At 32.8% G+C, this 26048-nt stretch overlaps 2 protein-coding genes across 2 annotated transcripts in view; both read left to right on the top strand.

The window, feature by feature from the left end:
• Positions 1–26048, top strand: part of LOC143059406 (beta-1,4-galactosyltransferase 1-like) — a 361910-nt gene that overhangs the window by 43629 nt on the left and 292233 nt on the right. The gene's annotated exons all lie outside the window — the stretch shown is intronic.
• LOC143058099 (uncharacterized) overlaps positions 1–26048 on the top strand; it is a 34912-nt gene that overhangs the window by 7184 nt on the left and 1680 nt on the right. Inside the window, exons 4-6 of the mRNA XM_076231562.1 lie at positions 637–954; positions 1510–1632; positions 4375–4497. Of these exons, the coding sequence (XP_076087677.1) occupies positions 637–954; positions 1510–1632; positions 4375–4497 (564 nt within the window). The remainder of the gene's footprint in view (positions 1–636; positions 955–1509; positions 1633–4374; positions 4498–26048) is intronic.

A 26048-nucleotide genomic window follows, 5' to 3' on the forward strand; every position in this document is an offset into this window, starting at 1 on the left:
TCAAATGTAGTAAAAAAATAAAGTAGAAAATGAAAGTAGATATTTTCAACGCTCAGATTCATACACTCCTTTACATTCAGTTATACTTATATAACATAGTTTAAAACAGAAATGTGTTCTAATCAAAGCATAGTTGACATTCAACTACATAAAATGGATTTTAAATTATGTCGCCATTGATAAGTGGTATGCAGGTGTGATGCACCACTGAGGAACAAGATTACAAGCCTAGTTTATTTGAATGAGTATTATATTCAATGTTTGCTACAAGCTACTCCATCAATCATTTCAATCAATGACAAGCTGATGAAAATATGTATTGTGTAGTTAAAACATTTGTCGATGTTTTATTGAAATCAATCAGTAGTTTCGAAGGATTTGCTGATAAAAGATTGCTTCATCTTTTTTCTTAAAATATGGGAGAATATGCCACCTGGTCAAAGAAAACCAATCTACAGTATTTTGCCATCATTAAGCGGTTTTCAACACTCCAGAGAGGGGGATCTTTATAAATTTATAAATGCCGTTAACTCACGACATCACACTATGAAAATTGATTATAGACTTAACCTTTCATTTAATATATTGAATTGACATTTTTCTATAATAATGGAATTTTATTTATTTGGTACGCAGATAGTACTAGAAAAATACACGTTGCATGCCAAGTTGAAGCAGATGACATAGATGAACATTTGACAATCAAAAACCTGTCGAATCCAAACAAAGTAGCAGCAAATCAAAGTGATGACAAAGACTTCAAAATTGTAGATGTCAAACAAAAATGTATTTTGCTTGAACTAACAGCGTCACCGGAAATACTCAGCTCGGAAGAATGTTTGCTAAATGCCATTGATCAATTGATAAATCAAGTGGTTTTGGCCGGGGATCTCGATACCAGAGTGCCAGGGAAAATGACCTTGAATTTAACATTTACAAGTCCTTTGAGCAGAGGTATAAGAATTTTGAGAAAAAGGAGATTAATTTTATTACTCTGGAATTTTTTTTCTAATTTATTCAATCTCAATTCCGTAATTTTCTTTAAAGAGAGTAGGAATGCAGTATTTTTGTTTTGAGAATGAAAACTGTTAGTTCGATTTTCAAAGCCCTAACTACAAAATGAACAAATATTGTCTCCTTGAAAAATCTTTATAATTAAAAACTTCAGCAATATAAACTAATTATCAACGTCCTACATGTCATGATGATTAAACATATCGAATCCTCATTGGCAACTTAAATTATTGTAATTTCATGTAGACTTCAATTCTTAAGATGTGAATAACAAGATAAATTAAAATATAAAAAAGTAGATTATGTAGGAATGCCAATGAGACGTTCTGATAAAGTAGATGTTAGCAACTATAGGCAACCATACGGCATTCAAGAATGAGAATAAAAACCAATACCGTTACTTGTTACTCCATTTATGATACTTCATTGCAGTTCAACAATATACTAATCTTATTTTTCATGCACATGTACACATTTTCATTTTGTGATTTTTAGAGGAACTAGATGTCTTTTCAAGAGTATTCCGTACTACTGACAAAACCGAAATTATAGATTCCGACGTTATGAATCAAATTCAAGACTACAGTTTTGGAACAATCACTAGAGAAACACAAACAGGTATTGATTAAAACCGATGAAGATATTCCCTGATTAATAACATACAATAATTAGTCTAATGTTCCCGAATTTTAATTGTAGCTAGATGTAAACAAAAATATTTTCATGAGATTAAATTTAAGTCGGAGAAAACATTGCACTGCAGGTAAACCAATGCTTCAATTGGTAATGTCTGATTGTAAAGTTAACATGTTAATGAAAAAGGGGATATGTGTGTTTTCCAATATCTAATCTAAAGCATACACATTATGTATGAAGATATTCCAACCAGATAGTTGGATAAAGACTCACTCAAAAGATTAGCTATTGGTATTACGCCATCGTTTAATACTGTTTGTTCAAGTGTTTTGCTTTAATTGTTTTACAATCGACATGAAAGAGTTTAGGGGAAGGAGGTACACAACTCTTTAAATAAATGAGATTGGCGTCCTTTAATTTTATTTTTTTTTATTAAATATTATTTACTTTGACCTGTTGACAACATTTAAAAATTTCTATAAATTTGAACCACACAATTTACAGGAATAATTTAATTCGATAAATACCAGTTTGACAAAAACTAATTTTGATTCTGTAGAAAATTTGATTACTGTTTAGAAATACAATGTAGTATAGGAATAAACATTAAGCTGAGTTTTAGGGAGTTAACTTCCTTAGGTGTGCTTTATACCATTAGGTGTATATTTTGTTGTCTTGTTTTCCTACTTATTTTGCTTTGTGTATTCCTCTGCTACTTCACTGATCGAAATTTTAGGAAATAGATCTAAAATAAAAAATAAAATTGACCACATTTTCACCAGCTTATGTTTTACAACTCACTATTGGTCGTCTTTATAGTTTATGTCGTAAAGGAAATTTAGTATTGACTGTTAGAGATTTAAAGATGGAATTTGTAAATTATTCATTGTTGAAACAGTATCTTATATTATTTTGATTCTTTAAAATCATGTGTATCGTAAATATCTAAGAAAAAATGCATTTAGCTGATTTTTAAATAAAAAGATATTGTTTCATTAAAAAAGTGTTCAGTTGTCGTTGTTCAACTAAAATTTTGATTTCTTTTCATGTATAATTTAATGCCAAATTCACGGATTTGGCTATACTTTTTGGACCTTTTGGATTATAGCTCTTCATCTTTTATATAAGCTTTGGATTGCAAATATTTTGGCCACGAGCATCACTGAAGAGACATGTATTGTCGAAATGCGCATCTGGTGCAAGAAAATTGGTACCGTTAATTTTATTAATGTTCATTACAATAAAGATTATAGTTGTGTTGCTCAGTCGGCTGAATAGTAAGGATTTATTCTCCTCCACTTCACATTTAATATGCAAATTTCTTGCGACGTAAAATGAACTCCCTTTATAACACATGATTTTGTATATTTATCATTTCTTTCCTTATAAAATAGGTTATTTACGTATTGGCACGGGCATTTCGTTAAGCGGGAACTCGATATACTAAATCCTAAAAAGTATTCACTTTCAAACAACTCTTTATGTATAATAAATTAATAAACAAACGAAGTTCACGATTTTTATTAAATACTATATACAAACTAAATTTAAACAAATTTTCAACTCAGACTTTAATTCCTTTTCATAAATAGTTTCATAAAATTGAGAGTGAAAATGGGAAAAGTGTCAAAGCGACAAAAACCCGACCATAGAGCAGACAACAGCCGAAGGCCACCAGTGGGTCCACAATTAAGCGAGAAACTCCCGCACCCGGAGGTGTCCTTCAGCTGGCCCCTAAACAAATATGTAGACTAGTTCAGTGAAAATGGACGTCCTACTAAACTCCAAATTATACACAAGAAACTCATGTTCATTTTAATGGGGGAAAATAAAATATTCGAAAATAATAGGAATGGTAATAGTTATTATGTTCATGCTATTTTTTATATTTCTTTTTATCATACTTTAATCATGTTTCTAAAATAAAATATTAGGAAACATGTTCACTTACGAAAGTCATACTTGAGTATCACAGTTATGACTATCCTATAAAGACAGCTTTGATTTACGTTGTATGACATAATTTATGATTGTCATAAGATAGTCATAAGATTTGCCCTCTGATATATCTTATGACATATCGTACTATACTTTCGAAAACCAGGCCCTTGGTATCTTAAATGAGTAAACATTATTGAGAAAAAGATACATGTATAAATGGAAAATATGATTTATACCATAAATTTACTCATTATATCATATGAGTTATTGCTCTTAAACCATGATATTAAATCTATCAGCGTTTTTGAAAAAAAATAGAAACAAAATTTAAATAAACTCATCATAGATACCATGACTAAATTTAGTATACACGCCAGACGCGTGTTTCGTCTACAAAAGACTCATCAGTGACGCTCGAATCCAAAAAAGTTAAAAAGGCCAAATAAAGTACGAAGTTGAAAAGCATTGAGGATCAAAATTCCTAAAAGTTTTGCCAGATACAGCTTAGGTAAACTATGCCTGAGGTAGAAAAAAGCCTTAGTATTTCTAAAAATTCAAAGAAAATTGTAAACAACAAAAACAGTGGTCGTTGATATGATGATTGATTAAGGGTGATCAATTTCATAGTTTTTGGTTGGAGTAGGGAAGTTGCTTGAATCATTTTGTGAATTTCAAGTTGATATAAATATTGTTGACTTATAAGAATCATATAAACAATTCTAGAAGCATGAAATGCAGAATGCATGGAGAAGTTATCATTTTTGTCTTACTTTTATGTTTTAGAAATAACTACAGAAGATAATGCATGTCAAGTAGATATGATGTGTAAGTGGTGCGCAACAAATGATCATCATAGCAATCAATTTTGGGATGACTGTTTGATTAATTCGAATGAAAGTTCTTTAGGTATGTACAATTTACAATCATGTTTAAGAATAAGGTTTTTTTAATCAAGTAAAACAGAGAGCAACACGGGTTCATGCATACCTGTCAACTGACCCGTATTCTGCGGGTGTGACCCGAGATTTTCACAATTCTGAGGGATCACCCGGGACACCCGCCGGGTCATTGAAATAACCCGGGAATTCCGAAAATGACCCGATTTCACCCGTATTTCTTAGCCTTGAGATTGATTTTCATAAGTAATATTCCTTTGAAATACCGGCAAATTCGTAATTCTTCCATGAACAGGCAGTTCATCTAGCTATGTAAACTGTCAAATTAAGTGACCCATTAAGTGCATGGCTTCACTTGACAGCTTTGGTGTCAAACACACTGTTAGTTAACACCAATTACCTTAGCTTTAGGTCATAAATAAATTGCACTACTGGTTTACAAACATATTTGAACTAGAGTTACTTCCCCTTATTTGTCACCATTCAAAATTATTCCTTATATTTACGTTTTATGGGTGAAAAAGATTAAATCATATAAATATTAAATTCAAATACATATTGAAAAATAACTTATTTTTATACCTTTATACAATTTTAAAAAAAAAGTTGTAAATTATTTTTTACATTTATACTTCCTTTAACTGTATTACAATATTTTATGCTAACGACATTCTATACCAGCATTTCAATCAGCCCGATCATTCCATCGTTTCTATGACAGTTCGCATTATCGAAAAGATATACCATAGCTCTAACAATCCTAATCTTTCAACGACTCTCCGTAGACAAAAAGAAGACTACTGGATTAGACAATTGGGAACTGCAACACCGTATGGCTGCAATGACAAAATTGATGGTATAGGTATTCTATCTAGTCCTTCGTGTAACTCGGTGAATGTGATGAATATTTTCAACTCGACTCCTCGACGTAGACGCAGTCATGGTCATCGTCATTATACATCACCCTCTCTGCATGATGTCTCTATTAATGACTTGCTGCCATTCATACAAAAACCGTTAGGTATTCATCACATTCGCACGAAACTTTATTCATTACCCCTTTCAAAACTTCATTCTCTGTTCAATTTATGTTTGGAATCCACTGTTACAAACCCTCATTCAAACCAATACAAACTTCAAGCTATAATTTCGGATATTGCAAGTCACAGACTTTTCAAGCCAGTTCGCATTGGAAAAGATGAAAAAGAGAAAAGATATTTTCTAAATCTTTCCTTTGCCAACAAAGGTCTCGATGGCGTCAACCTTGGCAATATCCTTCATCATAAATTAGTTCAATCGAAAATACCTCCTTATTTTAAAGACCAGTCTGTACCAATAATTTCTTATACCTATACCAAACCTATTGCAACTAAAATTTTCAATTACAAACGCGTTTTGCAGGATCTCGATATTGACGACTTCAAGTCTAAACCTCCTGATTGCACTTGTGCTAGTTCCCAATTCACATATAATCCCGCTGGCCACGTTATTACCGGTGACCTTAACATTGTTAATAACACTTCTCTACGAAACGTGTTATCGAAAGGTTCGAAATATCGTGAGCCTAAATCCATCAATTGGAAATACAACTTTAAAATTTTGATGGATTCAGTCGAGGATTATGCCAGGCAATGGGCTAAGCGCGAGAAGGAAGACGTAGACACTCTATCCGAATGGATAAAGGCAGTGAGGTCCTTAATACAAATCAGAATTAAGAAACTGAATGGGTCCATCAATGCCCATGCTACGTCAATTTTTAAAGACCCAAATGTTGCTAAACACCTATCCGACCTCCATGATAAATATGTTGTTGTCCCCGCAGACAAAGCCCCAAATAACATCGTTTTTGTCTGTAAAAGTCATTACATTAATTGCTTGATAAACGAATTAGGTATAGACAATTCACTTGGAAACTCAACATATACCCTCACGACACTTACCAAAGAGGAAATCCTGGATAATCATAGGTCTGTTCTTTGTTCCTTTGGTATTTCAACCAAAGATGAAGAACTGGATCTTCCATCACTGTATTGGATACCTAAACTACATAAGTGTCCTTACAAACAGCGGTATATTGCTGGGTCTTCCAAATGCTCCACAAAACCTCTTTCTAAATTATTAACATCCATTTTATCAGCAATCAAAGACGGGCTTCAAAGTTATTGTGAAACTGCCTATTCTAGAGGTGGCGTGAATCAGATGTGGATACTTAAAAATTCCAAAGATCTTTTAGAGTACATACAATCTAACTCTCTTTCATCTTGTAACAGTATTAAAACATTTGACTTCTCTACTCTTTACACAAGTATTCCACATTCCAAACTTAAAGACAAATTAAAAGAGTTGGTATTACTTTGCTTCATAAAAAAGAATGGCCAACGTAGATACAAGTATCTTGTCTTAGGGAGGGATAAATCCTACTTTGTAAAGAATCACTCTGATTCAAACAAAAAATTCTCTGAAATCGATATTATCAAGATGCTTGATTTCTTGATTGACAACATATTTGTTACGTTCGGAGGACGTGTTTTTCAACAGACTGTCGGCATACCAATGGGAACAAACTGTGCCCCTCTACTTGCTGACTTGTTTCTTTATTATTATGAGGCTGACTTCATGCAGGAACTTCTTAGGAAGAAAGATAAGAAGTTAGCAATATCCTTTAACTCTACTTTCCGCTATATAGATGACGTTCTTTCACTAAACAATTCAAAATTTGGTGACTATGTGGAACGCATCTATCCCATCGAATTGGAGATAAAGGATACTACAGATACAGTTAAGTCAGCTTCATATCTTGACTTACATCTAGAAATTGACAATGAGGGTCGGTTGAAGACAAAACTTTACGACAAAAGAGATGATTTCAGCTTTCCAATTGTGAACTTTCCATTTCTAAGTAGCAACATTCCAGCAGCACCTGCATACGGGGTATATATCTCTCAATTGATACGATATTCCCGTGCTTGCATTTCCTATCATGATTTTCTTGATAGAGGGTTACTGCTCACAAGGAAGCTATTAAATCAAGAGTTCCAAATGGTGAAGTTGAAATCATCCCTTCGTAAATTTTACGGACGCCATCACGAGTTGGTTGACCGTTATGGAATAACCATTTCACAAATGATATCGGATATGTTTCTCACGTCGTAACTACAATCCCCTTCCCTTTCATGAATTTGACCTACCTAATTAGACTATTTACCGGATTTGTAATCACATAAGCAACACGACGGGTGCCGCATGTGGAGCAGGATCTGCTTACCCTTCCGGAGCACCTGAGATCACCCCTAGTTTTTGGTGGGGTTCGTGTTGTTTATTCTTTAGTTTTCTATGTTGTGTCATGTGTACTATTGTTTTTCTGTTTGTCTTTTTCATTTTTAGCCATGGCGTTGTCAGTTTGTTTTAGATTTATGAGTTTGACTGTCCCTTTGGTATCTTTCGTCCCTCTTTTATCATATTCTAATTTCCTTGTCAATTGAGAGATGAATGTTCTTAAATGTAAAACCTATACAAGGTATGTTTAAAGGCTACATAGCCAGTAGTCTCATTTTAAAATAACATTTGAAAAATAAATTTTAGATGATGACAAAAAGTAAAGAACATAAGACTGTGTTACACAAATTTATAAAAATCTTTAAAAGTGCAATGAAATAATAATAAAATTTAAAATGACTTAACCAAGTGAACATGCATTGATGTTCTGGTATCTTTGATATACATTAAAAGAAAATGTACCAAAAATACTGAAATTCAGCTCGAAAAAGTTAGTACGCGTTATGACCTGAGATTTGATTCTTCAATGCAGGTCATGACCTGCCTTTTCATTGTCACAGGTTGACAGGTATGGTTCATGCTATATATTTATATGCATAAAAAATGAGTATCCTTGATGATCGAAGGTGAAAATGATAGCATAATGAAAGATATCGTTATTTTAAAAAAAAATTATGATAAACGAATTAGGTATTGACAATTCACTTGGAAACTCAACATATACCCTCACGACACTTACCAAAGTCATAATCATAGGTCTGTTCTATGTTCCATTGGAATTTCAACAAAAGATGAAGAACTGGATCTTCCATCACTGTATTGGATACCTAAAATACATAAGTGTCATTACAAACAACGGCATATTGCTGGGTCTTCCAAGTGCTCCACGAAATCTCTTTCTAAATTATTTACATCTGTATATTTTATCAGCAATCAAAGACGGGCTTCAAAGTTATTGTAAAACTGCCTTTTCTGGAGGTGGCGTGAATCAGATGTGGTTACTTAAAAATTCCAAAGATCTTTTGGAGTACATACAATCTAACTCTCTTTCATCTGGTAATAGTATTAAAACATTTGACTTTTCTACTCTTTACACAAGTATTCCACATTCCTAACTAAAAGACAACTTGAAAGAGTTGGTATTGCTTTGCTTCATAAAAATGAATGGCCAACGTAGATACAAGTATCTTGTCTTAGGGAGGGAAAAAATCCTACTTTGTAAAGGATCACTCTGATTCAAACAAAATAATATCTGAAACTGATATTATCAAGATGCTTGATTTCTTGATTGGCAACATATTTGTTTAGTTCGGTGGACGTGTTTTTCCAACAGACTATCGGCATTCCAATGGGAAGAAATTGTGCCCTTTTACTGTCCGACTTGTTTTTTTTATTATTATGAGGCTGACTTCATACAGGAACTTCTTAGGAAGAAAGATAAGAAGTTAGCGATATCCTTTAACTTTACTTTCCGCTGTATAGATGATGTTCTTTCACTAAATAATTCAAAATTTGGTGACTATGTGAAACGCATCTACCCTATCGAACTAGAGATAAAGGATACTACAGATACATTTAAGTCGGCCTCATATCTTGACTGACATCTAGAAATTGACAATGCGGGTCGGTTGAAAACAAAACTTTACGACAAAAGAGATGATTTCAGCTTTCCAATTGTGAACTTTCCATTTCTAAGTAGCAACATTCCAGCAGCACCTCAAACGGGGTATATATCTCCAAATTGATACGACATTCCCGTGCTTGCATTTCCTATCATGATTTTCTTGATAGAGGGTTGCTGCTCACAAGGAAGCTGTTAAACCAAGAGCTCCAAATGATGAAGTTGAAATCACCCCTTCGTAAATTTTACGGACGCCATCACGAGTTGGTTGACCGTTATAGAATAACCGTTTCATAAATGATATCGGATATGTTCCTTACGTCGTAACTATAATCCCCTTCCCTTTCATGAATGTGACCTACCGAATTAGACTATTTACCGGATTTGTTATCACATAATCAACACGACGGGTGCCATATGTGGAGCAGGATCTGCTTACCCTTTCGGAGCACCTGAGATCACCCCTGGTTTGTGTTGGGGTTATTGTTGTTTATTCTGTGGTTTTCTATGTTGTGTCATGTGTACTATTGTTTGTCTGTTTGTCTTTTTCATTTTAACCATGGGGTTGTCAATTTATTTTCGATTTATGAGTTTGACTGTCCCTTTGGTATCCTTTGTTCCTCTTTTATGTATTTAAGAACACAAAATATCTGCATGTTTAAATATACTAATTATTCTAATTGAAAAGTTGTAAAATTTGTCCACGCTTTGCATAAGATAGGGGACAACTAAGGCTGAAAGTGCATTAAATATTTATAATCAATATGAATAATTACATTTTGTCTGTTAAAACATCAGATTATTCTAAAATGTTCCTACCAGTTTCACTGTTTCACAGATATTATTGTTATGGTTGTCCGCGACGTAGTCAGGGGTAACGTCTATTAGAGACATCATTATTTGATCCTGAATGTCATAACATGGTACTATATAGGTACTTAACACGAACATAAAAATACATATACCTAAATGCCTACCGAAATCTGTTTTAACTCTATAATTTAGGACTTTACTTCTTCATGAAAAAGTTTTTCTGTATTAATTCTCATTGATTCTGTTGTGTCATCTGAACAAGTGAAAAAAAAGGAAATTTAGATAATTTGTTCAGGCGCATTTATCAATATGTTCGCTAGGAGGGATTTTCCTGCACTTGGATAACGGATTTGATGTCTATGTAGTGTCAATCGGTTTCTAATGGTGTGGCCGGTTTGTTTATATCATTTTCTTGACAACCACAACATATCAAATAGTTTCTCGGCTATGTTTCAATATTATCCATGTTTGTTTAGTTCTTACATATTTTGTACAAATAATAACTGTACTAGTTTATAAGTAGAGAGGTATCTTTTGTTAATATTGATAGATATATTTTCTCGTATGTCAACATATCTGTGCCTTTATGTGTTCAAATATGGTATTTTAAAATATATGGTTCATAGTATATATTTGATCAAATAGTAACAGAGAATTTCTGTTTAATTGTCAACGACAAATATGAACATTATCTTGACCATACTTAATTGAAGGCATTTTAACCCGAAATGTCTTTAGTTTAAAACACTGCATCATCATATTGTTTTTTTAGCTACTAAACATTTCATCATATTACTCTTTTGATACTCAATGATGAGTATTTAATAAATGTATTCAATATTGTACCATTTTATATATTTTCTCTATTCACAATTTACAACGTTATAAACATTAATATTTTTAACTAAATATATATAGTGAACAATACGCCTCGTAAAAGTGCCAGTACTTGTCTTTCTAAATCTTATTTCTGTGCAATCATTTGTCTCATCTTGACTTCATATATAGGACTGAATACGAGACATGTCTTTATTTAGCCGATATATGATTTTCAAAAATGGGTTGTTTTCATTTTGTACATCACTAGATAGATAACCCCTGACGGTAGACTAGTCAGTCCTAGGGTATATCATAAGATCAGTAGTCCAGTAGTCAGTATCTTGGTACTGATATTTTACATGCATATGATAAACAGTTTATGAATTTAAATATTATTGAGAAACTACGGTTTCAACTCCATCAGACAAATGGCCAATATTTGTTTATATCTGTGTCATTTGGTATATTTAGGAGAGTTGTTTCATTGGCAACAATACCACATCTTCTTTTTTGTTTTATATTTAGATGGAATTGGCTAGGGAGAGTACAATTCTATGAGAATTTTACGAATAAATAAACATACCTTACATACAATATAATCAATTATATTGATAGCACTTATACAGACGAGAGGACATTAATTTGTTTAAAATCTAGAGAGTTTTCGATTTTAGACAAGTTCTGTTTGATATGATAATGAGAGCTTCTCCAGTTGCATTTTAATACTGATACAAATATGTGAATTGAGAATAAAACAATGAACAGGTCTTAACGTTGTAGTAATTATACGACATATACTTTAAAATTTAAAGATATAAATATCATTATTCTTCTTTTATTGTTTTAACAGAAGGATCCTCTTTTGAATTCTCTGTAATTCCATGGAACATGTAAGTAACATATTTTGTCTTGTGAAATGATGCATACTCAAGTTTAAGATAACCAGATTCTTGACGATATATCTGATTTGCACTGTTCTATAGACCTAAAATGAACAATGCAAATCTATCTTGTTGATAATATTTGAAAAGAAAATGATTGATAAGTAATCTCATTACCGTGAACACATGACGTAATTTATAGCCTTAAATTATTCGCCCGATACCAAAATTCAGAATAGCAATTGAAACCTCAACTGTAGGGTCTATAAGTGAATGTTCTGTTCATCAAGTGAATCGCCGTCCTTGAGGGAATTACCAGTTCAGTTGATTTTTGCCAATACATTACCAGTAACTTCCGTATAACTTTCCAGTATAATAATTAGACACAATAATGTAAGATATCGGTATTAAATTAAGTGTAGCAAAACATTTAGCATTTCCTGTTGAGACCTGCCATATTTTGATTTTGCAAATTTGACGGTACAATCACAGTCATGTACCATTAATTGATCAAATGTTTCTGAAAACACAGAATTCAACAGTTTTATTGTAATCTTATGTTGATTCTTTTTTTAATTTCTCATTTCCAAATATAATTAAAAAAACTTAATAAAAATTGTTACACTTTAATTATCGCAGCTTTGTACCAAGATCGTTGCTAAACTATTTTAACTATTTTTGTTTCCTTATTTCTCATGACTTTTATGAGACAGGGAAAAGGGGGAGGGGGTGGGGTTGTTAGGAGAGGTCCTGATCCCGAAATCCCGGGCTTCAAAAATTAAATCCCGAGGTCCCGATTTTAAAAAATATTAATACCGACATCCCGAAATTCGAAAAAGAATTCCCGTATCCCGAAAGGGTCAATCCCGAATTCCCGAGCTTTAAAACACCGGATCCTTTTATAGTTTTCCGTACACATTTTTTTCTAATAGCTGAATTTCAAGCGGTAAGATGTAGTAGTTTACCTAATATTACTTTTATTTTCTTTTTTTGTGTAAACATGTATTATAACCTTACGTTTAAATTGACATTACTATTAAGATCTTTTTTAATGAGTTATTTTTAACTTTCAGTGAGGCAGATGTTTTACCAGTGGACACTTATACAACGGAAAGAGAATTTCAACATGAATATTATCTTGGAGATTCATTTTATATAGATGGGATAATAAAAGATGTAAAGATTTTGGACAAAAACAAAATAATCATAGCTAGTTATGAAAAGAAACAACTAGTCGTATTTGAATTGAATAATAGCATTGAAATGCACATTCCATTACGCGAAGACCCTAGCAAACTGGCAGTTATTAATCCAAATACTGTGGCTATCATTATGCGTTGTGTAAACTATGTTCTTATTTTTGACATAACCGAACGGGTGCCTCTTAATTCACTTTATATTGATAGTACATGCTGTGGAATTGCATATCTGAATAAAAGACTGTATGTTGGTTGCAAGGACGAGACAATCAAAGTTCTGTCTTTAGATGGTGAAATAAAAGTTATGATAGAAGTCCAAGATACAGAAATTCACAATATATGTGTAAGTAAAACACAAAACCTCTATTGTACAAACTATCTAAATGATAAATTAATATGCATCGATACTAATTCAGAGAGGGTAAACAGTATTCATAATTCAAGATTGCAAAGACCGCGCGGAATAACGATGGATGAAAACGATAACATTGTCGTGGCATGCCACCGATCAACGGAAATATTGCGTTTAAGCTACGATGGTAAACAAGCAACCAAAATAATGGACACTGAAACATTCAATGGATTTCCATGCATTTGTTGTGACCTAGAAACAGGGTCTTTGATAATTGGTGGATACGACACAGTTTTTGTTTATAGAAAAAATCGAAACCTAAAAATATAACAACAATTGAGTAGCAATATTATTTAGATTGGGGTAATGTAATGTCTCAATTGAGGCAGAACTAGATGTAAATGTGTTTATGGCCAACAAGGATAAATGTATTAATTTATTCAGTCAAAATTATACCAAAAATCTATTATGTACATCATTCGTTGAGATTATGCCTATACATCAGTTATCCATGTAAATGCATGATTAGTAAAAGTATGACTACGAACCAATAACATATCCAACAACATACATTAAAACAGTTGTTTTTCAAAAGTGATTATTTTCGAAGGGTTAAATATTTCGCGGTGGTGTCTTGCCATGGCTGTGTTTGTATGCTTTTTGGCCTTGAAGGTTTGTCCCTAATATTGTATCAACTGTGCAGCTGCATTCAGATATTGGAGATCAAATTTATTCGTTCATAACAGGGATGGGGTAATTGAAAATGTAATGGTAATTAAGTGTAATGCTTTACACTTTTCCATGTAATTGAATGTAATGTGTAATTGAGCATTTTTTTAATTACAAGTAATGGTAATTTAATTAATTACATTGAAAAAAGCATGTAATGCTCAATTACTTTTGAATTACATTTCAATTACATCTGAGAATATTGACATTTTATACTTTTTTTTTAAATATATATGACATGTATGAACATGATGAAGTCTATAATTTATACTGAAGTTACAATGTATATTAATATTTCTTTGACCTACATATGTTTTTTTTAATAATTATTATTTAATTATAAGTTAAAAAAATGTGAGAATCATATATTAGTGTTAAGTTTTTAAGAAAGATTTTTTAACTAAATAGATTGATAAGTCATTAATCGCCTTGTTAATCAAAAACCAAAAAAGTGTCACTGTGAAAATTCTTTCTTAGACAGTTCATTTAGAATTTAAAGTCACTGCACACAATCATTTTAGTATACACAAAAGGAGTATAGAAATAATAATTAACAGCTGTAAAAACAAACAGCAAGTAATCAGATTAAAATGTCCAGGGGCAATGCCACTGTTACATGTCTTTTTATCTAATTAGCAAAATATTATACCTGTATGTATAATATTTTGCTAATTAGATACTCCCCTGGTGCTGGAGTTTCTTTTTGCATTGAAGATCTATTAGTGGCCTTTGGCTACATACATTATTTGTACTAAAAAATATTTTCAATATTGTGACAAGCACATTTTTTGATATTTTTAATGTAAAAACAAATATTTAGATTTATGTATAATATATTTATTTATATTATGTTTAATTTAAATGACTTCATTTCTGAGATGTCAAAATACCCCTTGATGTATTGGCAAGTTAATAGGAACCAATTCCTCCTCCTTTCAATATGATGATCTTTTGATCAAAGAACTTTCATGTTCTGATCAAGCAATATCTGTCACATTAGCTCCTGTCGAAAAGCTATTTAGAATTGATGTCAAAGTGTTCAGACCGAAGAGATTCAGACTAAATGACAAAACATTAAGCAGCTAATGAGTATCAAATGCAACGCTTAAACTATGCTTACATGATGATTTTACACTAGCATTATTTATACATGTATGATATTGTGAAAAAAATACCATGACGAAATGTAATGTGTAATTTAATTAATTACTTTAGTAAAGTAATTGTAATTTAATTAATTGCATTTCAAAAACAGTGTAATGTGTAATTGATGTAATTGATCATTTTTGCAATGTAATGTGTAATTTAATTAATTACATTCCAATGTAATTGACCCCAAGTCTGGTTCATAATGTGTTAATTTAAGTTTTGTGATTGAGTTACGCCTTCCAATTGATATTTTATCGTGTGTTTTTCTATGTTGTGTTGTGATGTTATGTTATTGTTTCAGAAAAGGAGAAGGTTTGGTACCATTAAAACGTTTAATCCCGCTGCACATCTTTGCACCTGTCCTAAGTCAGGAATCTGATATACAGAAGTTGTCGATTGTTTATGTAATTTATACGTGTTTCTCGTTTCTCGCTTTTTTATATAGATTAGCCCGTTGGTTTTCCCGTTTGAATGGTTTTACACTTGTAATTTTGGGGCCTTTTATAGCTTGTTGTTCGGTGTGAGCTAAGGCCGTGTTGAAGGCCGTACATTGACCTATAATGGTTTACTTTTATAAATTGTTATTTGGATGGAGAGTTGTTTAATTGGCACCCACACCACATCTTCCTATATCTATTGTAGCTTAATGTCTTAAAGCCTTCAATTGTTATTAGACATTTTTGAATCATATTGTAATGTTTGGAAAATGAAAGTCAATGTAGATAAGATTAAAATCATGTGCAGTGGTAGACATCCTGTCAATCTTAAATTTAATTTTTGCAACTCTGATTTAGAAATTATTAATGTGTATAATTATCTTGGGATTTATTTAAAAAAAAAGGTTCATTTGAAGCAAATAGGAAGCATATCAGAGAAAAAGCTATCAAACGGGAGAAAGCATGGCTTATCAATAAGCTGTCAATTAGATTTATTTGATAAATTGATTAAACCTGTTATACTTTACAGCTATGCAATTTGGGGATTTGGAAATAATAATATATTAGAAAGGGTTTATTTGAAATTTTGTAAACTTTTTCTCCATCCAAAATCTTCTACCCCGAATTGTATTACATACACAGAATTAGGGCGTTATCCTTTTAGTTTAGATATCAAGGTTCTCATGATTTCATTCTGGGCAAAATTTGTTTTTTAGTAAACCTAGTAAATTATCAGCAATAGCATACAAATTAGCTTAGTTTAGTTTATCTCATGTTAAATAATGTTAAATTTTATTGGATGGAATGTATAGAATCTATCCTTAATGAAACTGGTCTATCTTATGTATGGTTTATTCAAACTTGTATAAATGAAATTGGTTAAAGACTGTTTGTTAGAACATCTCTCCAAGATTAATTTAAACAAATCTGGTACTCAGATATTCAAACAAACTCAAAAACATCAAAATAAAGCCTTTTTAAGGAAATTTTCGAATAAAGTATTTAAACATTTTGGAATTCCGTATTATTTATTCTTTATATCAATTTAGACTAATTAACCACAAATTACCGATAGAAAGTGGAAGATGGAAAAAATTTTGCGAATAATGTGACTTAAAAAGATCTTGGAGATGAATTCCACTATGTAATGAAGTGTTTATTTATGGATATAGAAAGACAAAAGTATATTGTTTAAAAAAATGTAAATTGATTATCCAAACATAATTCAATTTAATTAATTGAAATCTGTAATGAATATGACAAAACAATCATATTTAAAAATCTATTTACGTTTATAAGGTATGTTAATTCATGTGTGTGTTCACCTGCCTAAATTCAACTCAGTTTTGTAAATAGTCTCCATATAATGTTTATATCAATGTATAACTGTGCTATTTATTACATGTAAATTAATAGTTATCCCACGAGGACGCGGTGTGTCAGTTTAAGATCATCCCGGTGGCCGGAGGCCAGAGGGTGATCTACCACTGACAGTCTAAGTCAGAGTGGGATACCTATTTTACATCCCAGTTGTTTTAGATGAGACGGAAACCCATTTACAATTCATAAAATCTAGTTTAGAACGCCTCACAACCATTATAATATACTTTATATATTACTGTATAATGTATACCCTTTATGACCCCGAACACGATGCGTAGATATAAAACAATATCAACGCGCCCCACTGGTCAATTGGCCCACACTAGATCACCACTTTATAAAAGAATCGACCCACTCTTGTTTACCGACTCGCCCCAATTTTGAAAAAGTGTAAAATCAAATTAAACAATCAATCTGACAACTTTCTTATTAACGAAAAGATTAAAAACCCCACTGAATAAAGGTCTTCCAACTCGCCCCACTTATAAAAAATATCTTGCTTCCTTTAAGTATGTTGAATTACTGAGAGTTGGTATCCAGTTGTCCTGGTGTAGTGGTATGTGTCGTGGGTTGATATGGTTAAGGTCTTGAGATCGACTCCCAGCATATAAATTTTAATAGAAAGTCTTTTCCGTATAATTAATTATAAATTTTAAAGTGGATTTGACATTCCCGTCATATGTTATAGAACAAAGGAAAGCATGCAAAACAATGAAAATAAAACTGGGGTGATCTGGTAGGGGTTATCCGGTTCAGATCATCTTTGTTAAAACAAAGAAGCTGGGATGTAACTTATGTATACCAATATTGTATTGACGAAGGTTTATCAAAATAAAGATATATAATGAATAAGATTATGCACAAAAGCAATTAGAGACTTTGAATAACAAGCACCACAGCGGCGTTTTCAAATATAAACTAGAGGCTCTTCAGAGCTTGTGTCGCTCACATTGGTCTATGTGCATATTATAGTTTGCATTTCTGTAAATTTTGACAATGCAATTTCCCACAAGAACTCCTTTAACGGCTAAAACTGTACCACTTTTACTATAAAGTTTTGAAAGAATCTTATCCTAGTATCCTTTGTATTCAGGACTTTAAGTAAACTATACATACTGTAAACTGTGAATTTATACTGAGTCATTATATTTAAGGCCAAGGATTCTATCAATCTTCATGAAATATTTATAAAACTTCATATTTAGGTTATTTTTTTTTTAATCTGTGAGATATATCGAATTTCGTTAAATTCTGAATGTTCTCTTTTTTTTTTTATCAAATCTAGGTTGCATTTCTGTAAATATTGACAATGCAATTGTCCATAGGATCTCCTTTTACGGCTAAAACTAACTGTACGACTTTTATTATGAAGTTTTGAAACAAATCTTATTCTAGAATTGAAAGTTCATATGCACTACAATTTTTTCAAAGGTCAAAGTAAAGGGCTGGTCAGCATATCAACGTTTATATACCCTGAACTTCTCAGATCTTAAACTAACACTAATTTTCTTAACTACCCCTACCTTGAACAAACGGTTTCCACAGATTTCAATATATACAATACGCACATGTATATTTACTGGTAACATTCCCAAGTTATGTCTCTATGAGATGCAACATACAGATCAGAACCGGGAACCTGTATCAATTTTCTATGAATATTCTAGATCTTCCCCAAAGAGGCGTGGTTTGAGAAACAGCTCTATTTACAAAGTGCAACCTAAACAAAGGACACACATGAATTCATAACAAAATTGTGTTTTGTGATTGTGATGTTTTGGTAAATCTTATTTTACTGAACATTGTTGCTGCTTACAATTATATTTATATATATAATGAACTTGGCCCAGTAGTTTCAGAGGTTAATATTATGTAAATATTCATAGAAATTTACAAAATTTATGAAAAAAGTTAAAAACTGAGTGCAATAACTCCTTGAGGGATCAATTGACTACTTTGGTCATGTTGGATTAATTATAGATCTTACTTTGTTGTACATTGTTCCTGTTTACAGTTTATCTCTATCCGTTATAGTTATGGAGATAATAACTAAAAACTGCAAAATTTTCTTAAAATTACAAATTCAAGGGTAGCAACCCAACAACAGGTTGTCTGATTTATCTGAATATTTCAGGGAAGTTAAATCTTGACCTGATGAACATTTTTACACCCATGTCAGATTTGTTCTAAATGCTTTGGTTACAGAGATTTTAGCCAAAAATTGCCTTTTATCCCTATGTTCTAATTTTAGCCATGTCGGCCATCTTGATAAACTAGTCCGGCCGATTGGTGCAGATATAGGGCAGAATTGCTCACTTGATGAGGAAAGCATGAAACTTTGCACAGTAGTTCTTGGTCATATACCCTTTGATTTCAGCTATGGACCCACTCTGAAAAATCCAATATGGCTGCCATATTCAAGATGGCGGAAAAACGTTAAAAATAGCAAGAATTTCCGCAAGGTATTCTATATAATTTCGGAAATTAAAGTAATGATTATTAAAATGATCTTCATGTTTTTGAATTTGTTATCAATTAATTTTAAAATATAAAAAAAATAATTTGGTTCTTTATATAACGCATACATTTGCAAATATGGCTGCATATACAAAAACAAATAGTGAAATTCAAAATGTTAATCAATATGTTACATGTTATTGTAATTGTTCTTTAAACGCTTTCAGTTTATTATGGTTGGAATGAAATATGTTGAAGCGAGTCTATTGAACGTTAATATAGGTAGCTTAATTGTGGTGGAATATTATGTAACTTATCTGAACTTTAAGGCAGTGCCGAGGGCACTTTGTCTCGTGTCTCTTCAATGCCACGTCTTACGTCACTTATCGCGTTTTCATCTGCCGTACCCACTACATCGTCAAACTATTCTATTTAATCAATAGGCGTACCTTTCTTCAGGCGCATTAGACGATTGCCATCATTTAAAATAGTTAAGAGACAACAATATCCTTTTCCAACTACATGCGAAACCAGTTCGCAACTAGTCAGCGAGCATGGTCCTAAAATACACTCCTGGTTAGCACTTTTATTAGTTTAAACGGTAACAGTCATTTCTGAGTGATGGTTCGTTTTATACAAATTTGCTGAGTTTAAATCTCGTTTCCACTGTTAACAAATGCCGCATTGGTCACTTAATTGTTGATGCTGAGTGTGGGAGTACTCAGATTTATCACTGCGCTCACTGTGTCCAAAATATCTAGCATAACATCGTATGTTAAAATGGCTCTTAAAACACATCTTATTGTATGTTTACTCTATCAATGTCGAGAGTCGTTCTTTATAATCTTCTTAATAACAAGCTGTTCACCCAAACCATGTAGCGTAACGGTCTCCAAATCTCCATTATCTACCGGAATTAATTTCTCATTCACTAATGTTATCATTGCAGCAGTGTCCACAATCATGCTCAATTTCTGGTCATGTATAGTACCTTGTACTGCTAAGCTCTTTCAAATGGTTCGTCTAATGACAATATAGGAGGGGTTGCGCTTTGATCTAATCTGTATCCTGGTGAAGTTAATTGACCGTTGTCTGAAATAATCAGGATTTTTGGAGTTTGTCCGTGGAGATGCTAACCGTTGTCCTTAAGGACTTTATTATCTCTGTCTTAGTGGGGGTGTTGCTAGTCGATGTGCATTAAACTTGGGTGTATTTCTATCTGGCGATCTACCGCGATTGTATTGCTCAGGAGATTTACCTCGTATATATTGATCAGGTGATCTTCCATGATTATTTGATCAGAAGGAACAAGGTTATATTGATTGGCTAATCCACGGTTATGCTGATTAGTTGAAAGCATAACATCAGCTAGTTTTGTGAGTATTTGTGTGAGTTAATGTCCCTCATTTTCCAAAGGACTGCTGATATTTCCTTTATCGGTAGGTGATACTGCACCATCAGTAAAGTAGACTTGCCGATGGCCATACTTGGCACATTTTGATCCATATATCGCCATCTGGCTGGCTTTTGAGGTTTTCAATTGTTTTAACGCCTTGTTGAATATTTCTAGGTTCCTCTCTATTACATGCCTTGCAGACTATTTGTCTTTTAAATTACATCTTTGAAGGAATGCTTCGGTTCCAATCTGGTTTGATCGTCTTCCTTGTTGAAGCGCTGCTCTGCTCCAATACTTTTCTTTAGGCCTTGGAATCATCATCTGTGTTTACCTTGCCAGCGTACCCAAAGCAAACATCGGCCTGACAATCTGGGAGCCTACACACATTGTTCCTGTTTTCCCATTGTCATCTACCGGCAGTTCGTTCAAATTGGTAAATGAACGCCTTCCAATACAAGGATCCTCTTCAATTGAGTATTTGCATTTTTTAGGAGCTGTAGGCTTCGGTTCCGGTCACCGAGATTTATTGCCATCGACTATATTCTCTCTCGAATGAAGTGTCTGAAGACGAGCTGTTGCCACACTCTTTTGGTTTCATCTGCCCTTTCCTGGATCGGTCAGTAGAGTCAGCTTGCTGTTATGGAAAGTCTGTTAGAGATCCAGAAGCTGAATAGGTTGTCATAAGTGGAGTGATAAATTTGGGAGGAGGATTTGCCATTGACTCGACGGGGATGATACCGTAAGTAGGCACTGCAGTTAGCATTGGAGATGCCAGTTGATGCCAGTTATTGGAAGGTACCCTGCTGTTTAAATGCACTTTTGAATTGAACTGTGTCTCCTTCATCAGTTTTTGTCAGCTTGTCCATCCGTCTCACCACAACATTGACTATTTTATTGGTCTGACCATCAATTCCGCCAAGCAATTACCACTAGCCTTGTGGTCTATCCTGTCTACAGACTGCTAACGTTACTGAGATATTGCTGTTCGTTATTAATATTCCTTGCCTCTTTCTGTTCAGCTTGCATCGTAAGGAGACCAACATATATTTTATCAATTGGCGCTTCGCTCTGTTTTATATTGCGGTTAGTCTCAGCTCTTCTTTGAACATTATATTTCCTAATAGTCACTTCTTTGTTGTCCTCTGTTAAAGCGTCTTCTATTGTGGGTTTGTCAATATCCTAAAGTGATTTAGTTTCTGGCATTTAAATGTTCTTGTCCTTGTTGTTCTCAACTCCTGCCATTTCACTGATATGTGTTAAACTTTAAATGATTCTCAATTCACAGTTTAATATCTCAAATTGCAAATTATTGCGACCTAAGAAATAAAATAGGCACTGAATATTTTCTGGGGCAGATTAATTCCAAATCACAGATTTTATGTGTAACCCAAGACAACAAATAGTGCAGCTTTTAATGAAAGCTACTATTGCAGCTTTTTATAAAAGCTACTACTTTGTGTATGAAATAACAAGCCAGGCAAAATCAAAAAGGGCAGAAATGGGACAAAGACTTTATGACATTATACAGCAATAAAATGCTTAAATTCAGGTCAATAATGAATATTTGCTTATTTTTCAAGGCGGTCATTTTGAAAATAGCCGCCATTTTGAATTTCAAAGATAGATCAAAACAAAATCTTGCTAAATACACCAATACATTCAAATTTGTTGATTTTTGTGCTTCCAGCATCAAATCGACTGTGGCTCGTGCAATACTGGAAAATATTTTAGAATGTATGGCAGCCATCTTGAAATAAGCCGCCATATTGAATGTTGAGGGTGGGTCCATAGCTAATATTGCTTAGTACACAAAAATGTACCATCATGCAAAATTTGGTGCTTTCCTCATTATTTGAGCAATTTTTTCACCAATCGGCCGGACTAAACAGGCGGGGTCATCGGACACATTTGTCAAGCAAGATATCCTAGTGATGATTGTGGCCAAGTTTGGTTAAATTTAGCCCAGTAGTTTTACAGGTGAAGATTTTTGTAAAAGTTAACAGACGGCGGATTCGGACACCAAGTGATAAAAAAGCTAACTTGGCCCTTTAGGACACGTGAGCTAATTAAATTGGACGAAAGTGAGCAAAACTTACTGCTTGAAGAAAGATAAAAAAGGCAGTTTAATTTAACGAAAAAATTTCACTCCTTTTTTTCGGCATAGGAAATTTTCAAATAATTTTATGTGCTTTATCAGTTGACTATATGTTATTCCGTGTACCATATTAAGGTTTGCATGTGTCTTTTGCTTATTTTAAACTATCAAACAGGACATGCAGGGAAAATGATACTGTATATGTACCTTTTCCCGTTTTATTGTTTTCACAAAAATTGCGGTAGATATATTGCGTGAAAATCAATACAGGCGAATACAAGTTTAGTTAATGTTATGTATATTAACATTACCCGAATTTATCAACTGTACATGTTGTTAATCTAACTTTATCTGAACTGAACGGTGAAACCGTTAAAACAACTATAGTCTTGTAATGGAAATAGTCTGTTTAACCGACAGATGATTGTAATATGCAGACTTATTTTATATTGTAAAGCAAAAAAATACATAATAAAACTTCAAATGTTTTAAATATATATGTAGTGCAGCAAGCATTTTTTTTATAATATTGTTAAATCATGTAAAACGAGGTTTGATATGTATGAATTAACTGCAAATATTTATTCTAAACAGGTTCGGACCAAACCCATTTTATGATGATAAAACTCGCATAAAGGGATTACAAATCTAAAGAGTGACAATTCTATCCATCTATAGAAAGTCAATGTGTCTATACAAGTAACATTCCCATTTAGGAGATTGGTCCCAAGTTGTATAGATGGTTACATATGTTTCGACAAAATTGAAAGCAGTAAGTGGAAAAAGTGACTTTCTAGTTATTTTGGCAATAATCTTTGAGATTATATGTGTCAATTTTTGCACTTTGCTAAAGTAACAGAACTTGCAATCAATTGTATACCTAGCTTAACACCTGACCAGGAACAATAAAGACAGTTGATCTTTTAATCTTATGCTAAATCTGTCAATTCATATTTCCCGTGAGGCATAAATGAGTGGAATTTTTCTAATTATCAGAGCTTTCTATCATGATGAACAAAAGATTGTATATGCGGTCAGTTAAGCAGCAAAAAAGGCGAAAGATACCAAAGGGACATACAAACTCATAAGTCGAAAATAAACTGACAATGCCAATGCTATGGCGAAAAAAGAAAAATACCAATAGACAAATAATTGTACATACAAGACAACACAGAAAACTAAAGACTGATCAATTCGGCCCTCCACAAATAAATACAAAAAAAAAAGAAAAAAAAAAGGTGACATCAGGTTCTCCTGAAGTGCAAGCAATTCTTGATCCAAAGTAAACTTGACCATGCTGAAATGTGCATCCATTAGTGTATCCAACATTGCAGATGATTGCCATATTATAGTAAGACATGAGCATTTGCCATGTTCTGTTTTAAATCGAGTCTAGATAAATATGTCCATCTATAGTTAGATAATTGTATCCCTTTTATAGAAAGAAAATCACTCCATATCGTTATAATTCTACCAATCCCTGTCACTTATCAGCACCACATAAAGACCATATATTTATTATATCCGTTAATGTTTTATTAATATCCTGTTAAATGTAGAGTTATCGTTCTTGGACCACAAGCGGAAATAAAAAGAAATGGAGACAAAACTATTTGTTTTCTTTACAGCAGGACAGATTAAAAAATTATAATGAAAAAATGCAAAGAAAAAGATTAAAGTAATCAAAAGGCAGAACGAGTACTTAAGGCGTATTTGAAAGCAAATTATCTAATCAGGAAGAAAATTTCAGGAATGTGACGCAGTTAAAACTGAACGGGGTGTTTGAACACTTTTACATGAAATTATATAAACAAGACGGTGATGCTAATGAGGGTTATAAGGCCGTGCTTACCAAGCCGAAACTGTTAAGGAAATTCAGTGTTGATCATCATCTATTTATTACTGAGTCTAATCGTTGTAAACTTTACAAATCTATAATCCCGATCCTTAACGCGCTAGAAGTTTTATGGAACAAAAAACAGTTTGATATTAGGATATATATTTGAAGCAGATCACAGGAAAATATGAAGGGAATGAAAACTTCCACTTTTAACGTTTTGAATGATTCAAAGACTAGACTTAAATATGTCGCAAAGTGTGAAGACGAACCAACTAAAAACCATAATAGTAACGATAGAGAATCAATATCGTGTGTTAATTCTCTGAACCCCCTATTGTCTCGTCAAATCTTAAGAAAGGTACAACAGCAAACGGTACCCTTTATGCACTAGATTATGGCAGAGATCGAAGGAATCGTTTAGTGATGACGATACAGTTTGGTAACTCTCGATAAGGAAAGAAACATTGGCAAAATTGAGTTAATACAGTTAAACGAGGAAGCTAAAAATTTTACACAAACCATTTCTTCGTGCTACTGGAGCAACACTATTGACAAAAAGTAAGTTAATGTTTCAAACATTGGCAGTGACAGGACACAATTCGGTCCAGTCTCTCATGGTATAACAAAAAACTGACACTGAAGAGAAAAGTGCAATAGGCAAAGTGTAGCTCCCGCAAATTCTGCCTATAAGCATTGCCGCACCCGAAAATTCAAGTCACTTGCTTTGCCGCCACCGAAAATTGTAAAAAAATATACTAGTATTGTGCTGGTTATGTAAGGATTTGGGGATGGACCATGTCTTTCAGTTGCGGTTTCTAAATTGCAGGGTTTGAATATTTCTGATCTCTTTGATGATTTACCTGCTAGTTCTTTGCAAACCGAAACACATATCTTAATTGTGCAGAATAAACCAATCTTGCCTGCTCTGTAATTGTGTATCATTGGAACAATAAACCTCAGTTTAAATGCTTCAAAATTACATTTCTGATCTTTTCTTAACACTATTTAGCAAAATGTACTGTAATATAGTTGTTCATGTTGTTGGTGAACTAAATGTTTGTTTACATTCGTATTTGTAGTATTTAACAAAAATAAAGCTGGTCGTCTCTTACAT

Source organism: Mytilus galloprovincialis, chromosome 14 (assembly GCF_965363235.1).
Source record: "Mytilus galloprovincialis chromosome 14, xbMytGall1.hap1.1, whole genome shotgun sequence".
NCBI lineage: Eukaryota > Metazoa > Mollusca > Bivalvia > Mytilida > Mytilidae > Mytilus > Mytilus galloprovincialis.